This window comes from Oncorhynchus mykiss, chromosome 27 (genome assembly GCF_013265735.2).
Source record: "Oncorhynchus mykiss isolate Arlee chromosome 27, USDA_OmykA_1.1, whole genome shotgun sequence".
Taxonomy (NCBI): Eukaryota; Metazoa; Chordata; class Actinopteri; order Salmoniformes; family Salmonidae; genus Oncorhynchus; species Oncorhynchus mykiss.
In genome coordinates, this window is record NC_048591.1 from 48046239 (window position 1) to 48073738 (window position 27500).

General features: G+C 46.6%; 1 protein-coding gene across 2 annotated transcripts in view; it reads left to right on the forward strand.

Moving 5' to 3' along the window:
• Positions 1–27500, forward strand: part of tenm4 (teneurin transmembrane protein 4) — a 678489-nt gene that overhangs the window by 405642 nt on the left and 245347 nt on the right. For both annotated transcript variants that reach the window (XM_036964775.1, XM_036964776.1), the window contains 3 exons: positions 8006–8032; positions 17496–17642; positions 23385–23601. In XM_036964775.1, coding sequence (XP_036820670.1) covers positions 8006–8032; positions 17496–17642; positions 23385–23601 — 391 coding nt within the window. The remainder of the gene's footprint in view (positions 1–8005; positions 8033–17495; positions 17643–23384; positions 23602–27500) is intronic.

The following is a 27500-nucleotide window of genomic DNA, read 5'->3' on the forward strand; positions in this document are numbered from 1 at the left end:
GAGGTAGGGAAGGAGAGAGTCGGTGGGGGAGGGAGAGAGTCGGAGAGGTAGAGAGGGAGAGGTAGGGAGGGAGAGGTAGGGAGGTGGAGGTAGGGAAGGAGAGAGTCGGAGGGGGAGGTAGGGAGTGGGAGGTAGGGAAGGAGAGAGTCGGAGGGGGAGGTAGGGAGGTGGAGGTAGGGAGGGAGGGGGAGGTAGGGAAGGAGAGAGTCGAAGGGGGAGGAAGGGAGGTGGAGGTAGGGAGGGGGAGGTAGGGAGGGAGGGGGAGGTAGGGAATGAGAGAGTCGGAGGTAGGGAGGTGGAGGTAGGGAAGGGGAGGGAGGGGGAGGTAGGGAGGGAGAGAACGAGTTGGAGGGGGAGGTAGGGAGGGGGAGGTAGGGATGAAGAGAGTCGGAGGGGGAGGTAGGGAAGAAGAGAGTCGGAGGGGGAGGTAGGGAGGGAGAGAGTCGGTGGGGGAGGTAGGGAGGGAGATAGGTACTGAGGGAGAGAGAGGGAGCCTAATGCTCTGTCCACAGATGAATACCATTTCTGTCTTGTATCAGTCTGTGGGCATAGTGTTGGCAGCCAGCCTATCAGCATGCTAGGATAGAGGGAGGGAGGTTTTAGTGTTGGCAGCCAGCCTATCAGCATGCTAGGATAGAGGGAGGGAGGTTTTAGTGTTGGCAGCCAGCCTATCAGCATGCTAGGATAGAGGGAGGGAGGTTTTAGTGTTGGCGGCCAGCCTATCAGCATGCTAGGATAGAGGGAGGGAGGTTTAAGTGTTGGCAGTCAGCCTATCAGCATGCTAGGATAAAGGGAGGGATGTTTAAATGTTGGCAGTCTGCCTATCAGCATGCTAGGATAGAGGGAGGGAGGTTTAAGTGTTGGCAGTCAGCCTATCAGCATGCTAGGATAGAGAGAGGGAGGTTTTAGTGTGGGCAGTCAGCCTATTAGCATGCTAGGATAGAGGGAGGGACGTTTAAGTGTTGGCAGTCAGCCTATCAGCATGCTAGGATAGAGGGAGGGACGTTTAAGTGTTGGCAGTCAGCCTATCAGCATGCTAGGATAGAGGAAGGGACGTTTAAGTGTTGGCAGTCAGCCTATTAGCATGCTAGGATAGAGGGAGGTTTTAGTGTTGGCAGTCAGCCTATCAGCATAATAGGATAGAGGGAGGAGGGTTTTAGTGCTGGCAGTCAGCCTATCAGCATGCTAGGATAGAGGGAGCGACAGCAGGATGTGACTACAGCTCCCACTTCAGCAGACAATGTGTTTTACCCAGAGACAAGAACAGGAAAAGAATCCCCAGGATGGTTGTCACCATTCACATCAATGATTCCCTAATGGGTGGACTGGCGGCCATATTTGGTGGAATTGTATTGTTATGGTTTCATTTCATTTTACACACATGGATTTTATCTTCTGCTCTTTGAGTTACTGGTGGCTGCCAGACTGACTAATGTCCCTCGCCACACAATCACAGACTTGTAAAGTTATAGACTGGCTAATGTCCCCAGCCACACAATCACAGACTTGTAAAGTTATAGACTGGCTAATGTCCCCAGCCACACAATCACAGACTTGTAAAGTTATAGACTGGCTAATGTCCCCAGCCACACAATCACAGACTTGTAAAGTTATAGACTTACAAATGTCCCTCGCCACACAATCACAGACGTGTAAAGTTATAGACTGACAGTGGAATGATGTGCAGCACTCCCCACTGTGCACAGACGTTGGTTCAACCGCTGTGTCCCCAGTGGGTATTTTAGGACCGATTGATTGTTTGTCATGATTTAATTAAATGATAACTGGACCTTTTGATTGGAGAAAACCACAAAACTGATTAGATGAAAATGTATAATGTTTAACTGCATATTTTTACAACACTATTTTTCACCTGAGGTTTAACCAGCAGTTGGTTTGTTTTCGTTTCTCATGTCATGTGAGGTCATCTCTGGGGTTTCGTATCCTTTCTAAGAACAGTCCCCAGAATCAGAGAACTATATATATATATATACATAGCTTGTTTTTCATCCTGACTGCCTGTCTCATCTTTTCTGTCTTTGTTACCTCAGATCCACATGTTTCTCTCTCTTCCCCTCTCTCCCTCTCTCTGTTTCACTCTCTCTCTCTACCGCTCTCTGCTCTCTCTATTCCTCTCTCTCTCCCTCCCTCTCTCTTCCCCTCTCTTCCCCTCTCTCTCTCTCTCTCCCTCTCTCTCCCTCTCTCTTCCCCTCTCTTCCCCTCTCTCCCTCTCTCTCCCTCTCTCTATTTCTCTCTCTCTCTCTCTCTCCCTCTCTCTCCCTCTCTATTTCTCTCCCTCATCTCTCTCTCTCTCTCTCTCTCTCTCTCTCTCTCTCCCTATCTCTTCCTCTCTCTCTCTTCCTCTCTCTCCTCCTCTCTCTCTTCCACTCTCTCCCTCTCTCTTCCTCTCTCTCTCTTCCTCTCTCTCTTCCACTCTCTCCCTCTCTCTTCCTCTCTCTCTCTTCCTCTCTCTCTTCCTCTCTCTCTTCCACTCTCTCTTCCTCTCTCTCTTCCACTCTCTCCCTCTCTCTTCCTCTCTCTCTCTTCATCTCTCTCTTCCTCTCTCTCTTCCACTCTCTCCCTCTCTCTTCCACTCTCTTCCTCTCTCCCTCTCTCTCCCTCTCTCTGTCCCCATCTTTTTCTTCTCTTGTGTTTTATTTTCCCTAAAGAAGGCCCCTGGCTACCACCCTACAGCAGTAGTACAGACAGACGGACGGGGTGTCACAAGTTGTTCTTTGTTATCATCACTTTTTCACAACTAACACAGTCTAGTTGTAGAATTCACCCAGAACCACCCAGGCTCATAACAGGAAGAGAATTACCACTCCCCCCCCCCCCCTTCTCCTTTCTAAGTATCCCACAATGAGAAGTATTTTGCGAACTCCCACACAAAGATGTTGAGTGAACAGTCAAAAAGGGACAAAAGTAATAGAGTATTAATTGTTGGTGAAAAAGCTCCAGCCTCGTCTATCGGAGTGGGGAGTAGGAGGATGGTTTTTCTCTAGACAGGCTAACTCTAGACAGGCTAACTCTAGACAGGCTAACTCTAGACAGGCTAACTCTAGACATGCTAACTCTAGACAGGCTAACTCTAGACAGGCTAACTCTAGACATGCTAACTCTAGACAGGCTAACTCTAGACAGGCTAACTCTAGACAGGCTAACTCTAGACATGCTAACTTTAGACAGGCTAACTCTAGACAGGCTAACTCTAGACAGGCTAGCTCTTCCTTCGCTAAGGCTATATTGAAATCTAGTCATGCTAACTCTAGACAGGCTAGCTCTAGACAGGCTAACTCTAGACATGCTAACTCTAGACAGGCTAGCTCTAGACAGGCTAACTCTAGACAGGCTAACTCTAGACATGCTAACTCTAGACATGCTAACTCTAGACAGGCTAACTCTAGACAGGCTAACTCTAGACAGGCTAGCTCTAGACAGGCTAACTCTAGACATGCTAACTCTAGACATGCTAACTCTAGACAGGCTAACTCTAGACAGGCTAACTCTAGACAGACTAACTCTAGACAGGCTAGCTCTAGACAGGCTAGCTCTTCCTTCTCAAAGGCTATATTGTGGAACCACCCACACTTCCTCCACTAAGGCTATATTGTGGAACCACCCACACTTCCTTCTCTAAGGCTATATTGTGGAACCATCCACACTTCCTTCTCTAAGGCTATATTGTGGAACCATCCACACTTCCTCCACTAAGGCTATATTGAGACCCATCCACACTTCCTCCACTAATGCTATATTGAGACCCATCCACACTTCCTCCACTAAGGCATGACATGGTACCCTCCCCACTGGGAACACACTGGTTGAATCAATGTTGTCTCCACGTCATTTCAACTAAATACGTTGAACTGACGTCTGTGCTCAGTGAGTGTTCACTATATAGTACACTACTTTTATAGGGCTTTGGTCTAAAGTAGTGCACTATTTTGGAAATGGGGCGTGCCATTTGGGATGCAGGGAGATACGTACAAAGCTCTCCCCTCATCAATTTACTCACAATTTTTTGCTAATTTATTAAAAATGAAACCTGAAATATCACATTTACATAAGTATTCAGACCCTTTGTTCAGTACTTTGTTGAAGTCCTTTGGCAATGATTACAGCCTCTTTTGTATGACGCTACAAGCTTGACACACCTACATTTGGGGAGTTTGTCCCATTCTTCTCTGCACATCCTCTCAAGCTCTGTCAGGATGGATGGGGAGCATCGCTGCACAGTTATTTTCAGGTCTCTCCAGAGGTGTTCGTTCTTGTTCAAGTCCGGGCTCTGACTGGGCCACTCAAGTACATTCAGAGACTTGTCCCGAAGCCACTCCTGCGTTGTCTTGGCTGTGTGCTTAGGGTCGTTGTCCTGTTAGAAGGTAAACCTTTGCCCCAGTCTAAGGTCTTGACTGTTCTGGAGTAGGTTTTCATCAAGGATCTCTCAGTACTTTGCTCCATTTATCTTTCCCTCGATTTATCTTTCCCCTGACTAGTCTCCCAGTCCCTGCCACTGAAAAAAATCCCCACAGCATGATGCTGCCACCACCATGCTTCACCGTAGGGATGGTGCCAGGTTTCCTCCAGACGTGACGCTTGGCATTCAGGCCAAAGAGTTCAATCTTGGTTGTACATCTGGTATCTTGGTATGTACATATAAATATATGGATGAGCGATGGCCGAATGGCATAGGCAAGATGCAGTAGATGATATAGAGTACAGTATATACATATGAGATGAGTAGTGTAGGATATGTAAACATTATTAAAGTGGCATTATTTAAAGTGACTTGTGATACTTTTATTAAATCAATTTATTAAAGTGGCCAGTGATTTGAGTCTGAATGTTGGCAGCAGCCTCTGTGTTAATGATGGCCGTTTAGCAGTTTGATGGCCTTGAGATAGAAGCTGTTTTTCAGTCTCTTGGTCCCAGCTTTGATGCACCTGTACTGACCTCGCCTTCTGGATGATAGCGGGGTGAACAGGCAGTGGCTCGGGTGGTTGTTGTCCTTGATGATCTCTTTGGCCTTCCTGTAACATCGGGTGGTGTAGGTGTCCTGGAGGGCAGGTAGTTTGCACCCGGTGATGCTTTGTTGTGCAGACCTCACTACCCTCTGGAGAGCCTTGCGGTTTTGGGTGGGGCAGTTGCCATACCAGGCGGTGATACAGCCCGACAGGATGCTCTCGATTGTGCATCTGTAAAAGTTTGTGAGGGATTTAGGTGACAAGCCAAATATCTTCAGCCTCCTGAGGTTGAAGAGGCGGTGTTGCGCCTTCTTCACCACGCTGTCTGTGTGGGTGGACCATTTCAGTTTGTCCGTGATGTGTACGCCAAGGAACTTAAAACTTACTACCCTCTCCACTGTTGTCCCGTCGATGTGGATAGGGGGGTGCTCCCTCTTCTGTTTCCTGAAGTCCACGATCAACTCCTTTGTTGACGTTGAGTGCGAGGTTGTTTTCCTGACACCACACTCCGAGGGCCCTCACCTCCTCCCTGTAGGCTGTCTCGTTGTTGTTGGTAATCAGGCCAACCACTGTTGTGTCGTCTGCAAACTTGATGATTGAGTTGGAGGTGTGCATGGCCACGCAGTCATGGGTGAACAGGGAGAACAGGAAGGGGCTGAGCATGCACCCTTGTGGGGCCCCAGTGTTGAGGATCAGCGAAGTGGAGATGTTGTTTCCTACCTTCACCACCTGGGCCAGTCTGAAAGTCCAGGACCGAATTGCACAGGGCGGGGTTGAGACCTAGGGTCTCTACGGTCTTGATGACGAGTTTGGAGGGTACTATGGGGTTGAATGCTGTGCTGTAGTCAATGAACAGCATTCTTATCTTTGCCTTCTTGGGTACAGGAACAATGGTGGCCCTCTCGAAGCATGTGGCGACAGCAGACTGGGATAGGGAGAGATTGAACATGTCCGTAAACACACCAGCCAGCTGGATCTGCGCATGCTCTGAGGACGCGGCTGGGGATGCCGTCTGGGCCAACAGCCTTGCGAGGGTTAACACTTTTAAATGTCTTCCTCACTTTGTCCACGGAGAAGGATAGGGGGGGGGGGGCGCAGTCCTTGGTAGCAGGCCGCATCGGTGGTCCTGTATTATCCTTTTTAGCTTGTCTGGATGCAAGACGTCGGTGTCCGTGACGTGGCTAGTTTTCTTTTTTGTAGTCCGTGATTTCCTGTAGACCTGCCACATACGTCTCGTGTCTGAGCCTCAGGATATATGGTTTCCAGTTTACATAGAGTCCAGTGAAGTTCCTTGAGGTCCGTCGTGGTATCTGCTTGTGGGGGGGATACACACGGCTGTGCCTATAATCTAAGAGAATTATCTTGGGAGATAATACGGTCGGCATTTGATTGTAAGGAATTCTAGGTCAGGTGAACATAAGTACTTGAGTCATGATTACACCGAGAGTCGTTAATCATGAAGCATACACCTCCCGCCCTTCTTCTTACCAGACAGATGTTTGTTTACGTTGGAGCGACCCGTGAAGAAACCCAGTGGCTGTACGGACTCTGACAACGTATCCCGAGTGAGCCATGTTTCCGTGAAACAGAGAATGTTACAATCTCTGATGTCTCTCTGGAAGGCAACTTGTGCCCTAATTTTGTCCACCTTGTTATCTAGAGACATTGGCGAGTAATATGCTCGAAAGCAGTGGGTTGTCTGATCAGCCACTCCGTCTGCCTCTCCTGTAGTGACAACGTTGTTTTGGGCCTCTGGGATTAGATCCAATATCCAGGGTGGAGGCCCTTCTCTCCCGACTGATCAGTTTGGCCGGGCAGCCAGCTCTAGGAAGAGTCTTGGTGGTTCCAAACTTCTTCCATTGAAGAATGATGGAGGCCGATGTGTTCTTGGGGACCTTCAATGCTGCAGAAATGCTTTAGTACCCTTCCCCAGATCTGTGCCTCGACACAATCCTGTCTCGGAGCTCTACGGACAATTCCTTCGACCTCATGGTTTGGTTTTTTGCTCTGACATGCACTGTCAACTGTGGGACCTTATATAGACAGGTGTGTGCCTTTCCAAATCATGTCCAATCAATTGATTTTACCACAGATGAACATCAAGGATGATCAAGGGGAACAGGATGCACCAGAGATTAATTTCCAGTCTCGTAGCAAAGGGTCTGAATACTGATGTCACAATGTTGTTTTTTATTTTATTTTAATTAGAAATGTGCCTTATTATGGGCTATTGTGTGTAGATTGATGAGGAAATGTTTTTGTAAAATCTTTTTAGAATCAGGCTGTAACGTAACAAAATGTGGACAAAGTCAAGGAGTCTGAATACTTTCTGGATGTAAATACACTGTATATTTTGCTGATGTCTTCAGTTGGTCATTGGGAACCGATTGAAATTTTATTTTCACATCTCTTTGTCTCGCTCTTCTTATTCTCCCTCCCTCCCTCCCTCCCTCCCTCCCTCCCTCCCTCCCTCCCTCCCTCCCTCCCTCCCTCCCTCCCTCCCTCTTTCTTTCTCTATACCTGTCTCTCCCACTCCCCCTCTCTCTATACCTCTCCCTCCCTCTCTCTATACCTTTCTCTCTCTCTCTCTGTCTCTCTCTCTCTCTCCCTTTCTCTCTCTCTCTCTCCCTCTCTCTCTCTCTCTCTCCCTCTCTCTCTCTCCCTCCCTCCCTCCCTCCCTCCCTCCCTCCCTCCCTCTTTCTTTCTCTATACCTGTTTCTCCCACTCCCCCTCTCTCTATACCTCTCCCTCCCTCTCTCTATACCTTTCTCTCTCTCTCTCTGTCTCTCTCTCTATACCTCTCTCTCTCTCTCTTTCTCTCTCTCTCTCTCTCTCTCTCTACCTCTCCATTCCTCTGCCTGTGTCTTGCCTTGGCTTGTGTGTGTGTGATGCTGCTTGTAATGTATGTGGTGTGTTTGTGTCACCATACTGCTGTGTTTCTGTTCTCCTGTAGTAAAACAACACCTAGTCTTACTGTGTCTGTCATGTAAGCTGCTGCTGTTCAACCTCTCCCTTATATGTGTGTCTCTTATCTCCCCAAGCTCACTATCTGGAGAAGGTAGTGAAAGGTACGGCACACCTCCTTCCTTCCTCTCATCACAACTACACTACCCAGCATTCACCAGGCAACAGTCATATCCAGTGGCCATTCTACTTCCTCCTCCCCCACGTCCATATATGGCGCCGCCTGCTCCTCAAACCCCCTCAAATCACCAGTCACAGGCTGTGTCTATGTAGTGCATTATTTTGACAAGAGCCCTAACTGTCCTGGTCAGCAGTAGTGCACTACATAGGGATCAAGGGACCATTCCGGGTGTGACAATGTCCCACTTTCACCTGTACTCTCATCTTCACCATTATTGTCACATCTGGTCACCTGACTAACAGTCTCCACTTAGAATGTTCTCTCTGTCTCACCTGGTCACCTGACTAACAGTCTCTACTTAGAATGTTATCTCTGTCTAACCTGGTCACCTGACTAACAGTCTCCACTTAGAATGTTCTCTCTGTCTAACCTGGTCACCTGACTAACAGTCTCCACTTAGAATGTTCTCTCTGTCTCACCTGGTCACCTGACTAACAGTCTCCACTTAGAATGTTCTCTCTGTCACACCTGGTCACCTGACTAACAGTCTCCACTTAGAATGTTCTCTCTGTCACACCTGGTGAATCACACCGTTGTCCTTCCTCGTCCTCCTCTGTTGTGAGGCCTACTGGATACTGCTGGGGTTAGAATGTTCTCTGGTGTATGATATGACCCCCCCCCCCACACACACACACTCTCATCATAGGGGTATTAGGATGGGTGAGGAGTAGAGAAGGGATCTCTGTAACCTGATGGAGGGAGGAGTTGGAGAGGGTGAGGGAGGGTTCTCTGTAACCTGAACGAGGGAGGAGGGGAGCAGAGGGGGAGGGAGGATTCTCTGTAACCTGAACGAGGGAGGAGGGGAGCAGAGGGGGAGGGAGGGTTCTCTGTAACCTGAAGGAGGGAGGAGGGGAGCAAAGGGGGAGGGAGAGTTCTCTGTAACCTGAAGGAGGGAGGAGGGGAGCAGAGGGGGAGGGAGGGTTCTCTGTAACCTGAAGGAGGGAGGAGGGGAGCAGAGGGGGAGGGAGGGTTCTCTGTAACCTGAAGGAGGGAGGAGGGGAGCAGAGGGGGAGGGAGGGTTCTCTGTAACCTGAACGAGGGAGGAGGGGAGCAGAGGGGGAGGGAGGGTTCTCTGTAACCTGAAGGAGGGAGGAGGGGAGCAAAGGGGGAGGGAGAGTTCTCTGTAACCTGAAGGAGGGAGGAGGGGAGCAGAGGGGGAGGGAGGGTTCTCTGTAACCTGAAGGAGGGAGGAGGGGAGCAGAGGGGGGAGGGTTCTCTGTAACCTGAAGGAGGAAGGAGATGAGGAGGAGGAGAGGTGAGGACGGGGGGAAGATGTAGGGGACATGGGGTTCTCTGTCACCTGGTCCACCCAGTATGGATGATATGCTGTTGTGAGGAGGATCTGATATGTTATTTTATTATTTTTATTTTTTTTATATAACCTTTATTTAACTAAGCAAGTCAGTTAAGAACAAATTCTTATTTACAATGACGGCCTTCCCCGGCCAAACCTGGACGATGCCGGGCCAATCGTGCGCCATCCTATGAGACTCCCAATGTGCTAGTCCGGATGTGATACAGTCTGGATAGGTGCTGGGGCCACAGCCACTCTACAGCCTTGCTAATTAAACGGCTTGATGCTCTGGCTGGTGCAGCACGGGCAGGGGGTGGAGGCTGAATGCCATATCTACCTCTCTCTCTATCTCTCATTCTCTCTGTCACTCTCTCTCTCTCCCTGTCTCTTTCTCTCTCTCTCTCTCGCTCTGTCTCTTTTTATCTCTCTCTCTCTCCCTCCCTCTCTCTCTCTCTATCTCTCTCTCTCTCTCCTTCTGACTATCACTCCAAACGTGAGGCAGAGGGAGGGAGGGAGGGAGGGAGGGTAAGAGAGATATAAGGAGAGAGGGGGAGAGAGATAGAGAGAGATGAGTGCTAGAGACGGAATGTGAGGCCGTCAGCGTTCCCAGAACTCCTGTATCAGCCCCTCTAGTTGCAGGTGGTCCAGAACTCCTGTACCAGCCTCTCTAGTTGCAGGTGGTCCAGAACTCCTGTACCAGCCACTCTAGTTACAGGTGGTCCAGAACTCCTGTACCAGCCTCTCTAGTTGCAGGTGGTCCAGAAGTCCTGTACCAGCCTCTCTAGTTGCAGGTGGTCCAGAACTCCTGTACCAGCCTCTCTAGTTGCAGGTGGTTCAGAACTCCTGTACCAGTCCTGTACCAGCCTCTCTAGTTGCAGGTGGTCCAGAACTCCTGTACCAGCCTCTCTAGTTGCAGGTGGTCCAGAACTCCTGTACCAGCCTCTCTAGTTGCAGGTGGTCCAGAACTCCTGTACCAGCCTCTCTAGTTGCAGGTGGTCCAGAACTCCTGTACCAGCCTCTCTAGTTGCAGGTGGTCCAGAACTCCTGTACCAGCCTCTCTAGTTGCAGGTGGTCCAGAACTCCTGTACCAGCCTCTCTAGTTGCAGGTGGTCCAGAACTCCTGTACCAGCTTCTCTAGTTGCAGGTAGTCCAGAACTCCTGTACCAGCCTCTCTAGTTGCAGGTGGTCCAGAACTTCTGTACCAGCCTCTCTAGTTGCAGGTGGTCCAGAACTCCTGTACCAGCCTCTCTAGTTGCAGGTGGTCCAGAACTCCTGTACCAGCCTCTCTAGTTGCCAGGTGGTCCAGAACTCCTGTACCAGCCTCTCTAGTTGCAGGTGATCCAGAATTCCTGTACCAGCCTCTCTAGTTGCCAGGTGGTCCAGAACTCCTGTACCAGCCTCTCTAGTTGCAGGTGGTCCAGAACTCCTGTACCAGCCTCTCTAGTTGCAGGTGGCCCAGAACTCCTGTACCAGCCTCTCTAGTTGCAGGTAGTCCAGAACTCCTGTACCAGTCTCTCTAGTTGCCAGGTGGTCCAGAACTCCTGTACCAGCCTCTCTAGTTGCAGGTGGTCCAGAACTCCTGTACCAGCCTCTCTAGTTGCAGGTGGTCCAGAACTCCTGTACCAGCCTCTCTAGTTGCAGGTGGTTCAGAACTCCTGTACCAGTCCTGTACCAGCCTCTCTAGTTGCAGGTGGTCCAGAACTCCTGTACCAGCCTCTCTGGTTGCAGGTGGTCCAGAACTCCTGTACCAGACTCTCTAGTTGCAGGTGGTCCAGAACTCCTGTACCAGCCTCTCCAGTTGCAGGTGTTCCATTACCAAAGACAGAGGGAGACAGAGGGATGGAGGGAGGAATGGGATGGAGAGAGAGACAGAGAGAGACAGAGAGAGAGAGCGAGAGAGAGAGACAGAGAGAGACAGCGAGAGACAAAGACAGAGTGAGCGAGAGACAGAGTGAGAGAGAGAGAGAGAGAGAGAGAGAGAGAGAGAGAGAGAGAGAGAGAGAGAGAGAGGCAGCCAGAGACAGAGTGAGCGAGAGAGACAGAGAGAGAGAGACAGAGAGAGAGAGACAGAGAGAGAGAGAGAGAGAGAGAGAGAGAGAGAGATAGCGAGAGACAGAGTGAGCGAGAGAGAGAGAGCGAGAGAGAGACAGAGGGTAACTGTGTTTTCAGAGCGTCTGGGCAGGGCTGTGGGAGCGTGGGCCCCTGGGGCCATTCTGAAGGCCTGCCAATTTAAGTTTGAACCGATGCCAGCAGAGAGAACATCTTTATTTATTCATCCTTGTAATAAGCAGCTAATCATCTACCTCCTCTGTGTTGATCCAACCAGAGCTGTTTGTCACGATGGGTCTTTAAGAAGCCAAATGTTCTCAGAGCTCGACATTTAAGTAAGAGATATGTTGTGTCTCAAATGGCCCCCTATTCTCAATATAGTGCACTCTGGTTAAAAATAGTGCACTAAAAACTAAGTGGATAAAACCTTAGAAACACCTTTCTACTGTTGAGTTGCGCCCCCCCCCCCCCCCCCCCCCCCCCCCCCCCCCCCCCCCCCCTCCTCAGAACAGCCTCAATTCGACGGGGCATGGACTCTACAAGGTGTCGAAAAGATGCTGGCCCATGTTGACTCCAATTCTTCCCCACAGTTGTGTCAAGTTGTCTGGATGTCCTTTGGGTGGTGGACCATTCTGGATACACACGGGGAAACTGTTGAGAGTGAAAAACCCCAGCAGTGTTGCAGTTCTTGACTCAAACCGGTGCGCCTGGCACCTACTACCATAACCCCGTTCAAAGGCACTTAAATATTTGGGTTTCTTTAGAGATAAATCAGATCCAGACTGAACTGTGTGATGTAGTAGGGAGTTGTAGTTTCTCTAGAGATAAATCAGATCCAGCCTGAACTGTGTGATGTAGTAGGGAGTTGTAGTTTCTCTAGAGATAAATCAGATCCAGACTGAACTGTGTGATGTAGTAGGGAGTTGTAGTTTCTCTAGAGATAAATCAGATCCAGACTGAACTGTGTGATGTAGTAGGGAGTTGTAGTTTCTCTAGAGATAAATCAGATCCAGCCTGAACTGTGTGATGTAGTAGGGAGTTGTAGTTTCTCTAGAGATAAATCAGATCCAGACTGAACTGTGTGATGTAGTAGGGAGTTGTAGTTTCTCTAGAGATAAATCAGATCCAGCCTGAACTGTGTGATGTAGTAGGGAGTTGTAGTTTCTCTAGAGATAAATCAGATCCAGACTGATCTGTGTGATGTAGTAGGGAGTTGTAGTTTCTCTAAAGATAAATCAGATCCAGCCTGAACTGTGTGATGTAGTAGAGAGTTGTAGTTTCTAACAGGCCAATATTCTACATAGTTTAGCTCAGAAAACAGCTGGTGCGCGATGTCTAATGTTAAAGAAGTCTCGAGGTATGGCTCGCCTGAGGTAGAGTACCTCATGATAAGCTGTAGACCACACTATCTACCAAGAGAGTTCTCATCTGTATTATTCATAGCCGTCTATTTACCACCACAGAACGAAGCTGGCACTAAGACCTCTCTCAACCAGCTGTATAAGGCCATAAGCAAAGAAGAAAATACTCACCCAGAGACAGCTGGTCTTGGCTCATATCAACAGCATCCTCCCGGTCACCCTAGACCCACTCCAATTTGCATACCGCCCCGACAGATCCACAGATGACGCAATCTCTATCACACTCCACACTGCCCTTTCTCACCTGGACAAAAGGAACACCTATGTGAGAACACTGTTCATTGACTACAGCTCAGCGTTCAACACCATAGTGCCCATGAAGCTCATCTCTAAGCTAAGGACTCATAGACTAAACACCTCCCTCTGCAACTGAATCCTATATTTCCTGACGGGCCGCCCCCAGGTGGTAAGAGTAGGCAATAACACATCTGCCACACTGATCCTTAACACAGAGGCCCCTCGGGGTTGTGTACTTAGTCCCCTCCTGTACTCCCTGTTCATCCACAACTGCGTGGCCAAACACAACTCCAACACCATCATTACTTTTGCTGATGACACAACATTGGTAGGCCTGATCACTGACAAAGAAGAGACAGCCTATAGGGAGGAGGTCAGAGACCTGGCAGTTTTGTGCCAGGACAACAACCTCTCCCTCAATGTGATCAAGACTAAAGAGCTGATCGTGGATTACAGGAAAAGGAGGGTCGAACAGTCCCCCAGTAATTAACATCGACGGGGCTGTAGTAGAGCGGGTCGAGAGTTTCAAGTTCTTTGGTGTCCACATCACCAACGAACTATCATGGTCCAAACACACCAAGACAGTCGTGAAGAGGGCACGACAAAACTTTTTACTCCTTAGGAGATGGAAAAGATTTGTCATGGGTTCCCTGATCCTCAAAAGGTTCTACAGCTGCACCATCGAGAGCATTCTGACCGGTTGCATCACCGCCTGGTATGGCAACTGCTCGGCATCTGAGCGTTTGGTGCTACAGAGGGTAGTGCGAATTGCCCAGTACATCACTGGGGCTTCCTGAAAAGTTTGATTTGATTTGAGAACGTGGTAATTAACTACGATGACAATAATCAATTTTGCAGCTACTTGTCCGTTTTTTTAGTTAGTGTGGGGCAGACATGGAGATTGAATGGGGTTGAATCACACAACAGCAGATCTAATACCAAGAAGAGAGGTGGAGAAGGAGAAAAACAGGAGGAGAAATAATCATGTGATATGAGACCTTGAAAGGCAGAGAGAGAGAGAGAGAGAGAGAGAGAGAGATAGAAAGAGAGAGAGAGAGAGAGAGAAAGAGAGACAGAGGGAGGGAGAGAGACAGAGAGAGAGGGAGAAAGAGAGAAAGAGAGAGAGAGAGAGAGAGAGGGGGAAAGAGAGACAGAGGGAGGGAGAGAGACAGTGGAGAGAGAGAGAGAGAGAGGGGGAAAGAGAGACAGAGGGAGGGAGAGAGACAGTGGAGAGAGAGAGAGAGAGAGAGAGAGAGAGACAGAGAGAGACATGAATGTGTCACCTGTCATTGTATATATAGTATATAGTATCTCTGTTACTGTAGTTGGGATTTCCAAAATGTAAATCACTTGTAGCGGATTTCCTGGTGTTTTTACAGGGGGGGGGGGGGGGGGGGGGGCAAATAAACCCCTCTGCTAAATGGAGAAGCCTGAGCTTTAGGTACAGTACAGCCATATTTTAATACAGCACTTTATAAACCATTAAAGACGTATGTCATGAGTCTAAATCCAAAATGTGAAGTGAATCTGACGTATGGTTCAGGAGGAGAAGGTGATATTTGACATATGGTTGAGGAGGAGAACATGATATATGACATATGGTTCAGGAGGAGATGATATCTGACATATGGTTCAGGAGGAGATGATATCTGACATATGGTTCAGGAGGAGAAGATGATATATGACATATGGTTCAGGAGGAGATGATATCTGACATATGGTTCAGGAGGAGATGATATCTGACATATGGTTGAGGAGGAGAAGATGATATATGACATATGGTTCAGGAGGAGATGATATCTGACATGGTTCAGGAGGAGATGATATCTGACATATGGTTCAGGAGGAGAAGATGATATATGACATATGGTTCAGGAGGAGATGATATCTGACATATGGTTCAGGAGGAGATGATATCTGACATATGGTTCAGGAGAAGGTGATATCTGACATACGGTTCAGGAGGAGATGATATCTGACATATGGTTCAGGAGGAAAAGGTGATATCTGACATATGGTTCAGGAGGAGAAAGTGATATCTGACGTACGGTTCAGGAGGAGATGATATCTGACATATGGTTCAGGAGAAGATCACATCTGACATATGATTCAGGAGGAGAAGGTGATATCTGACATATGGTTCAGAAGGACAAGATGATATCTGACATACGGTTCAGGAGGAGATGATATCTGATGTACGGTTCAGGAGGAGAAGATGATATCTGACATATGGTTCAGGAGGAGAAGGTGATATCTGACTTATGGTTCAGGAGAAGATGATATCTGACATATGGTTCAGGAGGAGAAGGTGATGTCTGACATATGGTTCAGGAGGAGAAGGTGACATCTGACATATGGTTCAGGAGGAGAAGATGATATCTGACATATGGTTCAGGAGAAGATGATATCTGACATATGGTTCAGGAGGAGAAGGTGATGTCTGACAAATGGTTCAGGAGGAGAAGATGATATCTGACATATGGTTCAGGAGAAGATGATATCTGACACATGGTTCAGGAGGAGAAGGTGATGTCTGACATATGGTTCAGGAGGAGAAGATGATATCTGACATATGGTTCAGGAGAAGATGATATCTGACATATGGTTCAGGAGAAGATGATATCTGACACATGGTTCAGGAGGAGAAGGTGATGTCTGACATATGGTTCAGGAGAAGATGATATCTGACACATGGTTCAGGAGGAGAAGGTGATGTCTGACATATGGTTCAGGAGGGGAGGATGATTACAGATGATGTTGAGCTTCAGTGTTACATACATACGTAAATAATAAGTTGATACTAGTTTCCTTGTTTTTATATTTTTTAAATCAATACCACTTTCAGGAAATACTTGAGGCGTATGTTTTCAGGATGAGAAAAGAGCTACAGTACATACAAGGTCTCTTGGTCAAACGGTGGCGACAGATATGAGGGTTTAAGTGTGACTGCTTTTAAGAGCACCACCTGTAGGCTAATTGGTGACAGTATTTTAAGAGCACCACCTGTAGGCTAATTGGTGACAGTATTTTAAGAGCACCACCTGTAGGCTAATTGGTGACAGTATTTTAAGAGCACCACCTGTAGGCTAATTGGTGACAGTATTTTAAGAGCACCACCTGTAGGCTAATTGGTGACAGTATTTTAAGAGCACCACCTGTAGGCTAAAGTAGTGTACTATTTAGGGAATAGGGTGCCATTTGGGACACATCCACAATAAAAGAGTCCAATATGCTGTAGTAATGAGTTAGAAGAGGAGAATCCCCTGTTTCCTGATTGTGCTGCTGCTGGGGGATATGAGAATCGTCAGTCCAGGTGTACCAAATCAATCGTTATAGCTGCTACGGTATCGTACCACTTTAAAATCTTTAAGTGTCCTTAGGATCACTGTAAAAAATACTCTAGCTGGGGAATACGGAACATCAGCCACAACAAACTCATTTGAGGGACTGCAGATGAGAATCAGCTATGGAGAAATGTCTGTTGTACGTCATCCCTGTCATTTGAATAAACAAACATGGTCTCTGTCAAATGAATGAACAAACAGACAAAAGAACAAAGAAACAAAAACTACTCTTCAAACTTCTATTGTCTTCTTCTATTGTCTTCTTCTACAGAGCACTCAGAAAGTATTCAGACCCCTTCCCTTTTTCCACATTTTGTTACTTTACAGCCTTATTCTAAAATGTATTAAATATGTTTTTCCCTCATCAATCTACACACAATACCCCATAATGACATCACAATACCCCATAATGACATCACAATACTCCATAATGACATCACAATACCCCATAATGACATCACAATACCCCATAATGACATCACAATACCCCATAATGACATCACAATACCCCATAATGACAAAGCAAAAACAGGTAAAAAAAAATGTGCTTATTTACATAAGTATTCAGACCCTATGAGACTCAAAATTGAGCTCAGGTGCATCTTGTTTCCTTTGATCATCCTGGAGATGTTTCTGCAACTTGATTGGAATCCACCTGTGGTCAATCCAATTGAATAGGAAAAAAAGTAATATTTCATCAATTTTAGAATAAGGCTGTAACGTAGCAAAATGTGGAAAAAGTCAAGGAGTCTGATATTTTCTGAATGCACTGTAAATATATATATATATAGAAGGAGAAGGAGAACATACATTTTATATATATATATATATATATATATATTAAATGTATGTTCTCCTTCTATTTTCTCATATTGTCTCCTCTATGTTTTTCATTCTCTTCTTAGTTGTTCTTACCATCTGTCCATCCGTGTGTTTTGTTGTTAAACTTTGCTATAATTAGTTGATATTCTGTGCCAACATGTGTGTGGTGATACCTCTCTGCTCTGTGTCTGACGGTGTACTTGTATGTCTCTCTAACAGAGGGCTGCCCTAGTCTGTGTAACGGGAACGGCAGGTGTACCCTGGGTAATAACGGCTGGTACTGTGTGTGTCAGCTTGGCTGGAGAGGAACAGGATGTGACACGTCCATGGAGACGGCCTGCAGCGACAGAAAGGACAACGATGGAGGTAAATTATAAACTAGATTTCGATTAATAACAATAAATACACTATAGCTTAACACCAATGACTATACTATAACACCGTAGACTAACACCAATGACTATACTATAAAACCATAGACTAACACCAATGACTATACTATAACACCATAGAATAACATCAATGACTATACTATACCACCATAGACTAACACCAATGACTATACTATAATACCGTAGCTTAACACAAATGACTATACTATAATACCATAGCCTAACACCAATGACTGTACTATAACACCATAGACTAACACCAATGACTATACTATAATACCATAGACTAACACCAATGACTATACTATAACACAATAGACTAACACCAATGACTGTACTATAACACCATAGACTAACACCAATGACTATACTATAACACCAATGACTATACTATAACACCATAGACTAACACCAATGACTATACTATAACACCATAGACTAACACCAATGACTATACTATAACACCATAGACTAACACCAATGACTATACTATAACACCATAGACTAACACCAATGACTATACTATAACACCATAGACTAACACCAATGACTATACTATAACACCATAGACTAACACCAATGACTGTACTATAACACCATAGACTAACACCAATGACTATACTATAACACCATAGACTAACACCAATGACTATATTATAACACCATAGACTAACACCAATGACTATACTATAACACCATAGACTAACACCAATGACTATACTATAACACAATAGACTAACACCAATGACTATATTATAACACCATAGACTAACACCAATGACTATACTATAACACCAATGACTATATTATAACACCAATGACTATACTATAACACCAATGACTATACTATAACACCATAGACTAACACCAATGACTGTACTATAACACCAATGACTATACTATACCACCATAGCCTAACACCAATGACTATACTATAACACCAATGACTATACTATAACACAATAGACTAACACCGATGACTGTACTATAACACCATAGACTAACACCAATGACTATACTATAACACCATAGACTAACACCAATGACTATACTATAACACCATAGACTAACACCAATGACTATACTATAACACCATAGACTAACACCAATGACTATATTATAACACCATAGACTAACACCAATGACTATACTATAACACCATAGACTAACACCAATGACTATACTATAATACCATAGACTAACACCAATGACTATACTATAACACCAATGACTATACTATAACACCAATGACTATACTATAACACCAATGACTATACTATAACACCAATGACTATACTATAACACCAATGACTATACTATAACACCAATGATTATACTATAACACCATAGCTTAACTCCTACTATTAGCACCCAGTGTCCACTTTTTATGTATTTTTTCTCCCCAATTTCGTGGTATCCAATTGGTAGTAGTTACAGTCTTGTCTCAACTCCCGCATGGACTCGGGAGAGGCGAAGGTCGAGAGCCATGCGTCCTCCGAAACACGACCCTGCCAAGCCGCACTGCTTCTTGACACAATGCCCACTTAACCCGGAAGACAGCAGCACCAATGTGTCGGAGGAAACACTGTACACCGTGTCAGCGTGCACTGCGCCCGGCCCTGCCGGCCAAACCCTCCCTAACCCGGACGACGCTAGGCCAATTGTGCGCCACCCCATGGTACCTCCACTGGTACTGTAGAGCAATAACAACCAGTCTATCTACTGTGAGTTAGAACTGGATGTCGACCCAGACCTCTGAAAGCCCCCAGACAGGCCTGTACACTTAGAACCTGGCTTCTTAGAAAACAAAGAACAGCGACACTCTGTCCTGGTGAGAATTAGTAGTGGGCTGTGAGTTGATACGTAGTTACACGTACACAGGAAGCTGTGTTAGAGCCCAGAGTGGGCATGTCTGAGCCCCAGAGTGTCAGCCCCTACCGGGCTCTGAACCCCCCCCAGTACAGACCTCTTTGCTAGGCCCCATCGGGCCCTCTAATCATCCCAGGGCATAGTCAGGCACACCTCACAACTAGCAGGAGAACCAAGGCCTTCGGGGGAACACGTTGGAGACGTGCCCTGATTCCACCAGCCATGTAATGACCCAGATACAACCCTGATTCAGCCATGTTATCACCCAGATACAGCCCTGATTCCACCACTCATGTAATGACCCAGATACAACTCTGATTCAGCCATGTTATCACCCAGATACAGCCCTGATTCCACCAGCCATGTAATGACCCAGATACAACCCTGATTTAGCCATGTAATGACCCAGATACAACCCTGATTCCACCAGCCATGTAATGACCCAGATACAACCCTGATTCCACCAGCCATGTAATGACCCAGATACAACCCTGATTTAGCCATGTAATGACCCAGATTCAACCCTGATTTAGCCATGTAATGGCCCAGATACAACCCTGATTTAGCCATGTAATGACCCAGATTCAACCCTGATTTAGCCATGTAATGACCCAGATACAGCCCTGATTTAGCCAGCAATGTTATTATAACCCAGACACTCTACAACTGCAGAGAAATCCAGTCCTGTGTGTGACTCAGTTGGTAGATTATGGTGTTTGCATTGCCAAGGTTTGTGGATTTGATTCCCGCTGGAGCCATCGATATGAAAACTATTATGCACCTATGACTGTTAGTCACTTTGGATAAAAGTGATGTTGTCTCGGATATATTCACTCGTTTTTACCTATAACACTGCATGGGCCCTGCATGACTATCATGCCCAAGACTGTACCCACTGCCTAGCTCCTCAATGGCAGAAAAGAGAGGGCTGTAATACCAGTCTAGCTACTAGGGAATTGAGCCAGGCAGACAGGAAGTGAGGAAGAAGGTATTATTATTTGTATCTGGCTAGGATATAGGTATGGGGGGGATAGGAGCTCCTGGAAGAGGAGAGCAACAAAGTGTTGATGACCTAGTTTACAGGAAGTAAACTACAGAGCTAACACACAGACAGGAAGTAAAGTGCAGAGCTAACACACAGACAGGAAGTAAACTACAGAGCTAACACACAGACAGGAAGTAAAGTGCAGCGCTAACACACAGACAGGAAGTAAAGTGCAGAGCTAACACACAGACAGGAAGTAAAGTGCAGCGCTAACACACAGACAGGAAGTAAAGTGCAGCGCTAACACACAGACAGGAAGTAAAGTGCAGCGCTAACACACAGACAGGAAGTAAAGTGCAGAGCTAACACACAGACAGGAAGTAAAGTGCAGCGCTAACACACAGACAGGAAGTAAAGTGCAGCGCTAACACACAGACAGGAAGTAAAGTGCAGTGCTAACACACAGACAGGGAGTAAAGTGCAGCGCTAACACACAGACAGGAAGTAAAGTGCAGCGCTAACACACAGACAGGAAGTAAAGTGCAGCGCTAACACACAGACAGGAAGTAAAATCCAGCGCTAACACACAGACAGGAAGTAAATTGCAGCGCTAACACACAGACAGGAAGTAAAGTGCAGAGCTAACACACAGACAGGAAGTAAAGTGCAGCGCTAACACACAGACAGGAAGTAAAGTGCAGAGCTAACACACAGACAGGAAGTAAAATCCAGCTCTAACACACAGACAGGAAGTAAATTGCAGCGCTAACACACAGACAGGAAGTAAACTACAGAGCTAACACACATCAGCAGGTTCTGGAGCGGTGAATCATTACAGCCCTTAATTACAGCAGGAAGTCAGCTGTGGGCGGGAGGTGCTAAAGGATAGCTGCACTTCCTGGTTTTAGATTTGGTTCATTAAGAACCGCTATCAGCCGTGACTGAATTCAGATGTGAGTTGTTTGCCGGTGTGGTTTGATGTGAGTGTCTGTGTGTGTGTGTGTGTGTGTTCGCAAGCTGGGAAGATTAAGCCAAATTATTTCACAAATTAAATCAAATCAAATATATTTGTCACATTCTTCATAAACAACGTATGTGGACTAACAGTGAAATGCTTACTTACAGGCCCTTCCCAACAACAAAGAGATTTAAAAAATTGGAAATATTTGAAAATAACATAACAAGGAATAAATACACGATGAGTGATGATAACTTGGTTATATACCCGGGGCACGTTGATGATAACTTGGTTATATACCCGGGGTACCAGTACCACATTGATGATAACTTGGTTATATACCCGGGGTGCCAGTACCACGTTGATGATAACTTGGTTATATACCCGGGGTACCAGTACCACATTGATGATAAATTGGTAATATACCCGGGGTACCAGTACTACGTTGATGATAACTTGGTTATATACCCGGGGTACCAGTACCACGTTGATGATAACTTGGTTATATACCCGGGGTACCAGTACCACGTTGATGATAAATTGGTAATATACCCGGGGTACCAGTACTACGTTGATGATAACTTGGTTATATACCTGGGGTACCAGTACTACGTTGATGATAACTTGGTTATATACCCGGGGTACCAGTACCACGTTGATGATAACTTGGTTATATACCCGGGGTACCAGTACCACGTTGATGATAACTTGGTTATATACCCGGGGTACCAGTACCACGTTGATGATAACTTGGTTATATACCCGGGGTACCAGTACCACATTGATGATAACTTGGTTATATACCCGGGGTACCAGTACCACATTGATGATAAATTGGTAATATACCCGGGGTACCAGTACCACGTTGATGATAACTTGGTTATATACCCGGGGTACCAGTACCACATTGATGATAACTTGGTTATATACCCGGGGTACCAGTACCACGTTGATGATAACTTGGTTATATACCCGGGGTACCAGTACCACATTGATGATAACTTGGTTATATACCCGGGGTACCAGTACCACATTAATGATAACTTGGTTATATACCCGGGGTACCAGTACCACGTTGATGATAACTTGGTTATATACCCGGGGTACCAGTACCACATTGATGATAACTTGGTTATATACCCGGGGTACCAGTACCACGTTGATGATAACTTGGTTATATACCCGGGGTACCAGTACCACGTTGATGATAACTTGGTTATATACCCGGGGTACCAGCACCACATTGATGATAACTTGGTTATATACCTGGGGTACCAGTACCACGTTGATGATAACTTCGTTATATACCCGGGGTACCAGTACCACGTTGATGATAACTTGGTTATATAAACCACTCTTCCACTCAGTCTCTATCAGTCAGCCTCTATCAGACAGACTCTACCCCTCTACCACTCAGCCTCTATCAGATAGCATCTACCCATCTACTAGTCAGCCTCTTTCAGACAGCTTCTACCCCTCAGATAGCCTCTACCACTCAGACAGCTTCTACCACTCAGCCTCTATCAGACAGCCTCTACCCCTCAGACAGCCTCTACCCCTCAGACAGCCTCTACCCCTCAGATAGCCTCTACCACTCAGATAGCCTCTACCACTCAGATGGCCTCTACCACAGCTCTGCCCCAGCTCACACTCGCTATGAAAGCCTGTGGAAGTTGTTGTCAGAAAGAGCCAAAGGAGGAATGAGGATATCCATGTTGTTAGGAGGTGTCGAGTTGCAGAGATGTGACGGGGGATTGACATTGTCCACTGGGATTACACAGTGACTAGTTTCATGACGATGAATTGTTTCACTAAGATGTGATTGTAAGTACATGTAGGTGCTGAAGTTGTTTTTAAAAGGGTGTGTATTTGCTTATGCCTGCCTGTCTATGTTCCCCCTCCAGATGGTTTGGTGGACTGTATGGACCCTGACTGTTGTCTGCAGGCGTCGTGCCACACCACGGGTCTATGTGTAGGCTCCCCAGACCCCCTGGACATCATCCAGGAGACACAGCTCTCCTCCACCCAGAACAATCTGCAGTCCTTCTACGATCGTGTCCGCTTCCTGGTGGGACGGGACAGCACACACGTCATCCCCGGGGCTAACCTCTTTGACGGCAGGTGAGTCAACATGGTCTTGTTTCATTAAATTAACTCACCGAATACAACAGGATGATGATGTTGATATGAGCCATGAACAGCCTTTCAAAGCACTTCGTGGCTATCGACGTGAGTGCTAGTCATTTAAGAAGGGTACCTTCGCATCATTTGGCACGGAGTATGGTGGTCTGCTTGAAACATGTAGGTATTACAGACTCGGTCAGGGAGGTTGAAAATGTCAGTGAAAACACTTGCCAGTTGGTCCGCGAATGCTCTGAGTTAGACCTTACCGTAAAATGCTTGCTTACTTACAAGCGTTTAAACAGCAATGCAATTAAAAAAAATAGAGTTAAGAAAATATTTGCTAAGTGAACTAAAGTAAAAAATGTAATAAATAGTGAGACAATAAGATTAGATAGCAATAAGAGGCTATTTACAGGAGGTACCGATACCGAGTCAATGTGCAGAGGCCACAGGTTAGTCGAGGTAATTTGTACATGTAGGTAGAGGTAAAGTGCCTATGCATAGATAATAAACAGCGAGTAGCAGCAGTGTAAAAACAGGGCGGGGGTCAATGTGAATAGTCCGGGTGGCCATTTGATTAATTGTTCAGCAGTCTTATGGCTTGGGGGTAGAAGCTGTTAAGAAGCCTTTTGGACCTTGGCTTGGAACTCCGGTACCTCTTGCTGTGCGGTAGCAGAGAGAACAGTTTATGACTTGGGTGACTTTGACAATTTTTTGGGCCTTCCTCTAGTATAGAGGTCCTGGATGACCGGAAGCTTGGCCCCAGTGATGTATTGGGCCGTACGCACTACCCTCTGTAGTGTCCTTACAGTCGGATACCAAACAGTTGCCATACTAGGCGGTGTTACAACCGGTCAGAATGCTCTCGATGACCCATGCCAAATCTTTTCAGTCTCCTAAGGGGGAAAGGTGCTTGGACCATTCTAGTTTGTTGTTGATGTGGACACCAAGGACCATGATAGTTCGTTGTTGATGTGGACACCGAGGACCATGATAGTTTGTTGGTGATGTGGACACCAAGGACCATTCTAGTTTGTTGGTGATGTGGACACCAAGGACCATGATAGTTTGTTGTTGATGTGGACACCAAGGACCATGATAGTTTGTTGGTGATGTGGACACCAAGGACCATGATAGTTTGTTGGTGATGTGGACACCAAGGACCATGATAGTTTGTTGGTGATGTGGACACCAAGGACCATGATAGTTTGTTGGTGATGTGGACACCAAGGACCATGATAGTTTGTTGGTGATGTGGACACCAAGGACCATTCTAGTTTGTTGGTGATGTGGACACCAAGGACCATTCTAGTTTGTTGGTGATGTGGACACCAAGGACCATTCTAGTTTGTTGGTGATGTGGACACCAAGGAACTTGAAACTTTTGACCGGCTTCACTACAGCCCTGTCGGTGTTAATGGGGGCCTGTTCGGTCCTCCTTTTCCTGTAGTCCACGATCATCTCCTTTGTCTCGATCACATTGAGGGAGAGGTTGTTGTCCTGGCACCACACTGCCAGGTCTCTGACCTCCTCCCTATGGGCTGTCTCATCGTTGTCGATGATGATCATCTACCACTGTTATGTCGTCAGCAAACTAAATTATGGTGTTGGAGTCGTGCTTGGCCACAAAGTCGTAGGTGAACAGGGAGTACAGGAGGGTTTCTGAGCACGCACCCCTGGGGAGCTCCAGTGTTGAGGATCAGCGTGGCAGATGTGTTGCTACCTACCCTTACCACCTGGGGGCGGCCTGTCAGGAAGACCAGGATCCAGTTGCAGAGGGAGGTGTTTACTCCCAGAGTTCTTAGCTTGTTGATGAGCTTTGTGGGCACTATGGTGTTGAACGCTGAGCTGTAGTCAATGAACAGCATTCTCACATAGGTGTTCCTTTTGTCCAGGTGGGAAAGGGCAGTGTGGAGTGCAATTGAGGCGGTATGCAAAATGGAGCGGGTCTAGGGTTTCCAGGATGATGATGTTGATATGAGCCATGAACAGCCTTTCAAAGCACTTCGTGGCTATCGACGTGAGTGCTAGTCATTTAAGAAGGGTACCTTCGCATCATTTGGCACGGAGTATGGTGGTCTGCTTGAAACATGTAGGTATTACAGACTCGGTCAGGGAGGTTGAAAATGTCAGTGAAAACACTTGCCAGTTGGTCCGCGAATGCTCTGAGTACACGTCCTGGTAATCTGTCTGGCCCTGCGGCCTTGTGAATGTTGACCTGTTTAAAGGTCTTGCTTATATCGGCTACGGAAAGTGTGATCGAGAACAGCTGGTACTCTTATGATTGCTTCAGTGTTGTTTGCCTCGAAGCCAGTATAAAAGGCATCTAACTCGTCTGGTAGGGTTGTGTCACTGGGCAGCTCGCATCTGGGTTTCTCTTTGTAGTCAGTAATAGTTTGCAAGCCCTGCCACATCCAACGAGCATCAGAGCCGGTGTAGTAGGATTCAATCTTATTCCTGTATTGACACTTTGTCTGTTTGATGGTTCGTCTGAGGGCTTAACGGGATTTCTTATAAGCGTACAGATTAGTGTAACGCTCCTTAAGAGCGGCAGCTCTAGCCTTTAGCTCGATGTGGATGTTGCCTGTAATCCATGGCTTCTAGTTGGGATGTGTACGTACGGTTGCTATGGGGACGATGTCGTCAATGCACTTATTGATAAAGCCGGTGACTGATGTGATGTACTCCTCAATGCCATTGTATGGATCCCAGAACATATTCCAGTCTGTGCTAGCAAAACAGTCCTGTAGCTTAGCAGATGCGTCATCTGACCACTTCCATATTGAGCGAGTAACTGGTACTTCCTGCTTTCGTTTTTGCTTGTAAGCAGGAATCAGGAGGATAGAGTGTCGTGTTTTGGGGGACGCACGGCTCTCCATGTTTTCCTCTCCTGAGTCCGTACGGGATTTGCAGCGATGAGACAAGCCTGTAACTACCAATTTGGATTCCACGAAATTGGGGTGAAAACAGAGTAAAAAAAAAAACAGGGACTGACTACCTGAACTTGTCCAATAAGAAACATTTAAGGGGATAGTCAAAGTGTGCCTCTCTAATGACACCCTTTTCACTTTAAATGTCACACCGACCAGTAGCAGTTTTGGGGAGGGGGACTATGTCTATCTAGAGCAGGACTAGGCTTGAAGAACACTGGTACAGACATTATGCTACCATGAATCATGATATCAATTAGCATGTTTTTATCTGTAGTTAAATCCCTCTGAATCTTTATGCTATTATGGGTCCAAATCAGCAGTGAGGAGTATTTTTCATCATTTTTAACAGGAAATCATTTGAGATTAATAAACTATTTTTTGATGGGAGGGATCTGGCCAAGACAGCTGCTCTATACGGCCTAGTTAGTGGGGGAAGCAAATGGAAAGAGAGCACAGGAGCACTCCCACTCAGCCGTAGCAGCCATCTCATATTCACAGGAGCACTCCCACTCAGCCACAGCAGCCATGTCATATTCACAGGAGAACTCCCACTCAGCCGTAGCAGCCATCTCATATTCACAGGAGCACTCCCACTCAGCCGTAGCAGCCATCTCATATTCACAGGAGCACTCCCACTCAGCCGTAGCAGCCATCTCATATTCACAGGAGCACTCCCACTCAGCCGTAGCAGCCATCTCATATTCACAGGAGCACTCCCACTCAGCCACAGCAGCCATATCATATTCACAGGAGCACTCCCACTCAGCCACAGCAGCCATATCATATTCACAGGAGCACTCCCACTCAGCCGTAGCAGCCATCTCATATTCACAGGAGCACTCCCACTCAGCCGCATCAGCCATCTCATATTCACAGGAGCACTCCCACTCAGCCGTAGCAGCCATCGCATATTCACAGGAGCACTCCCACTCAGCCACAGCAGCCATCTCATATTCACAGGAG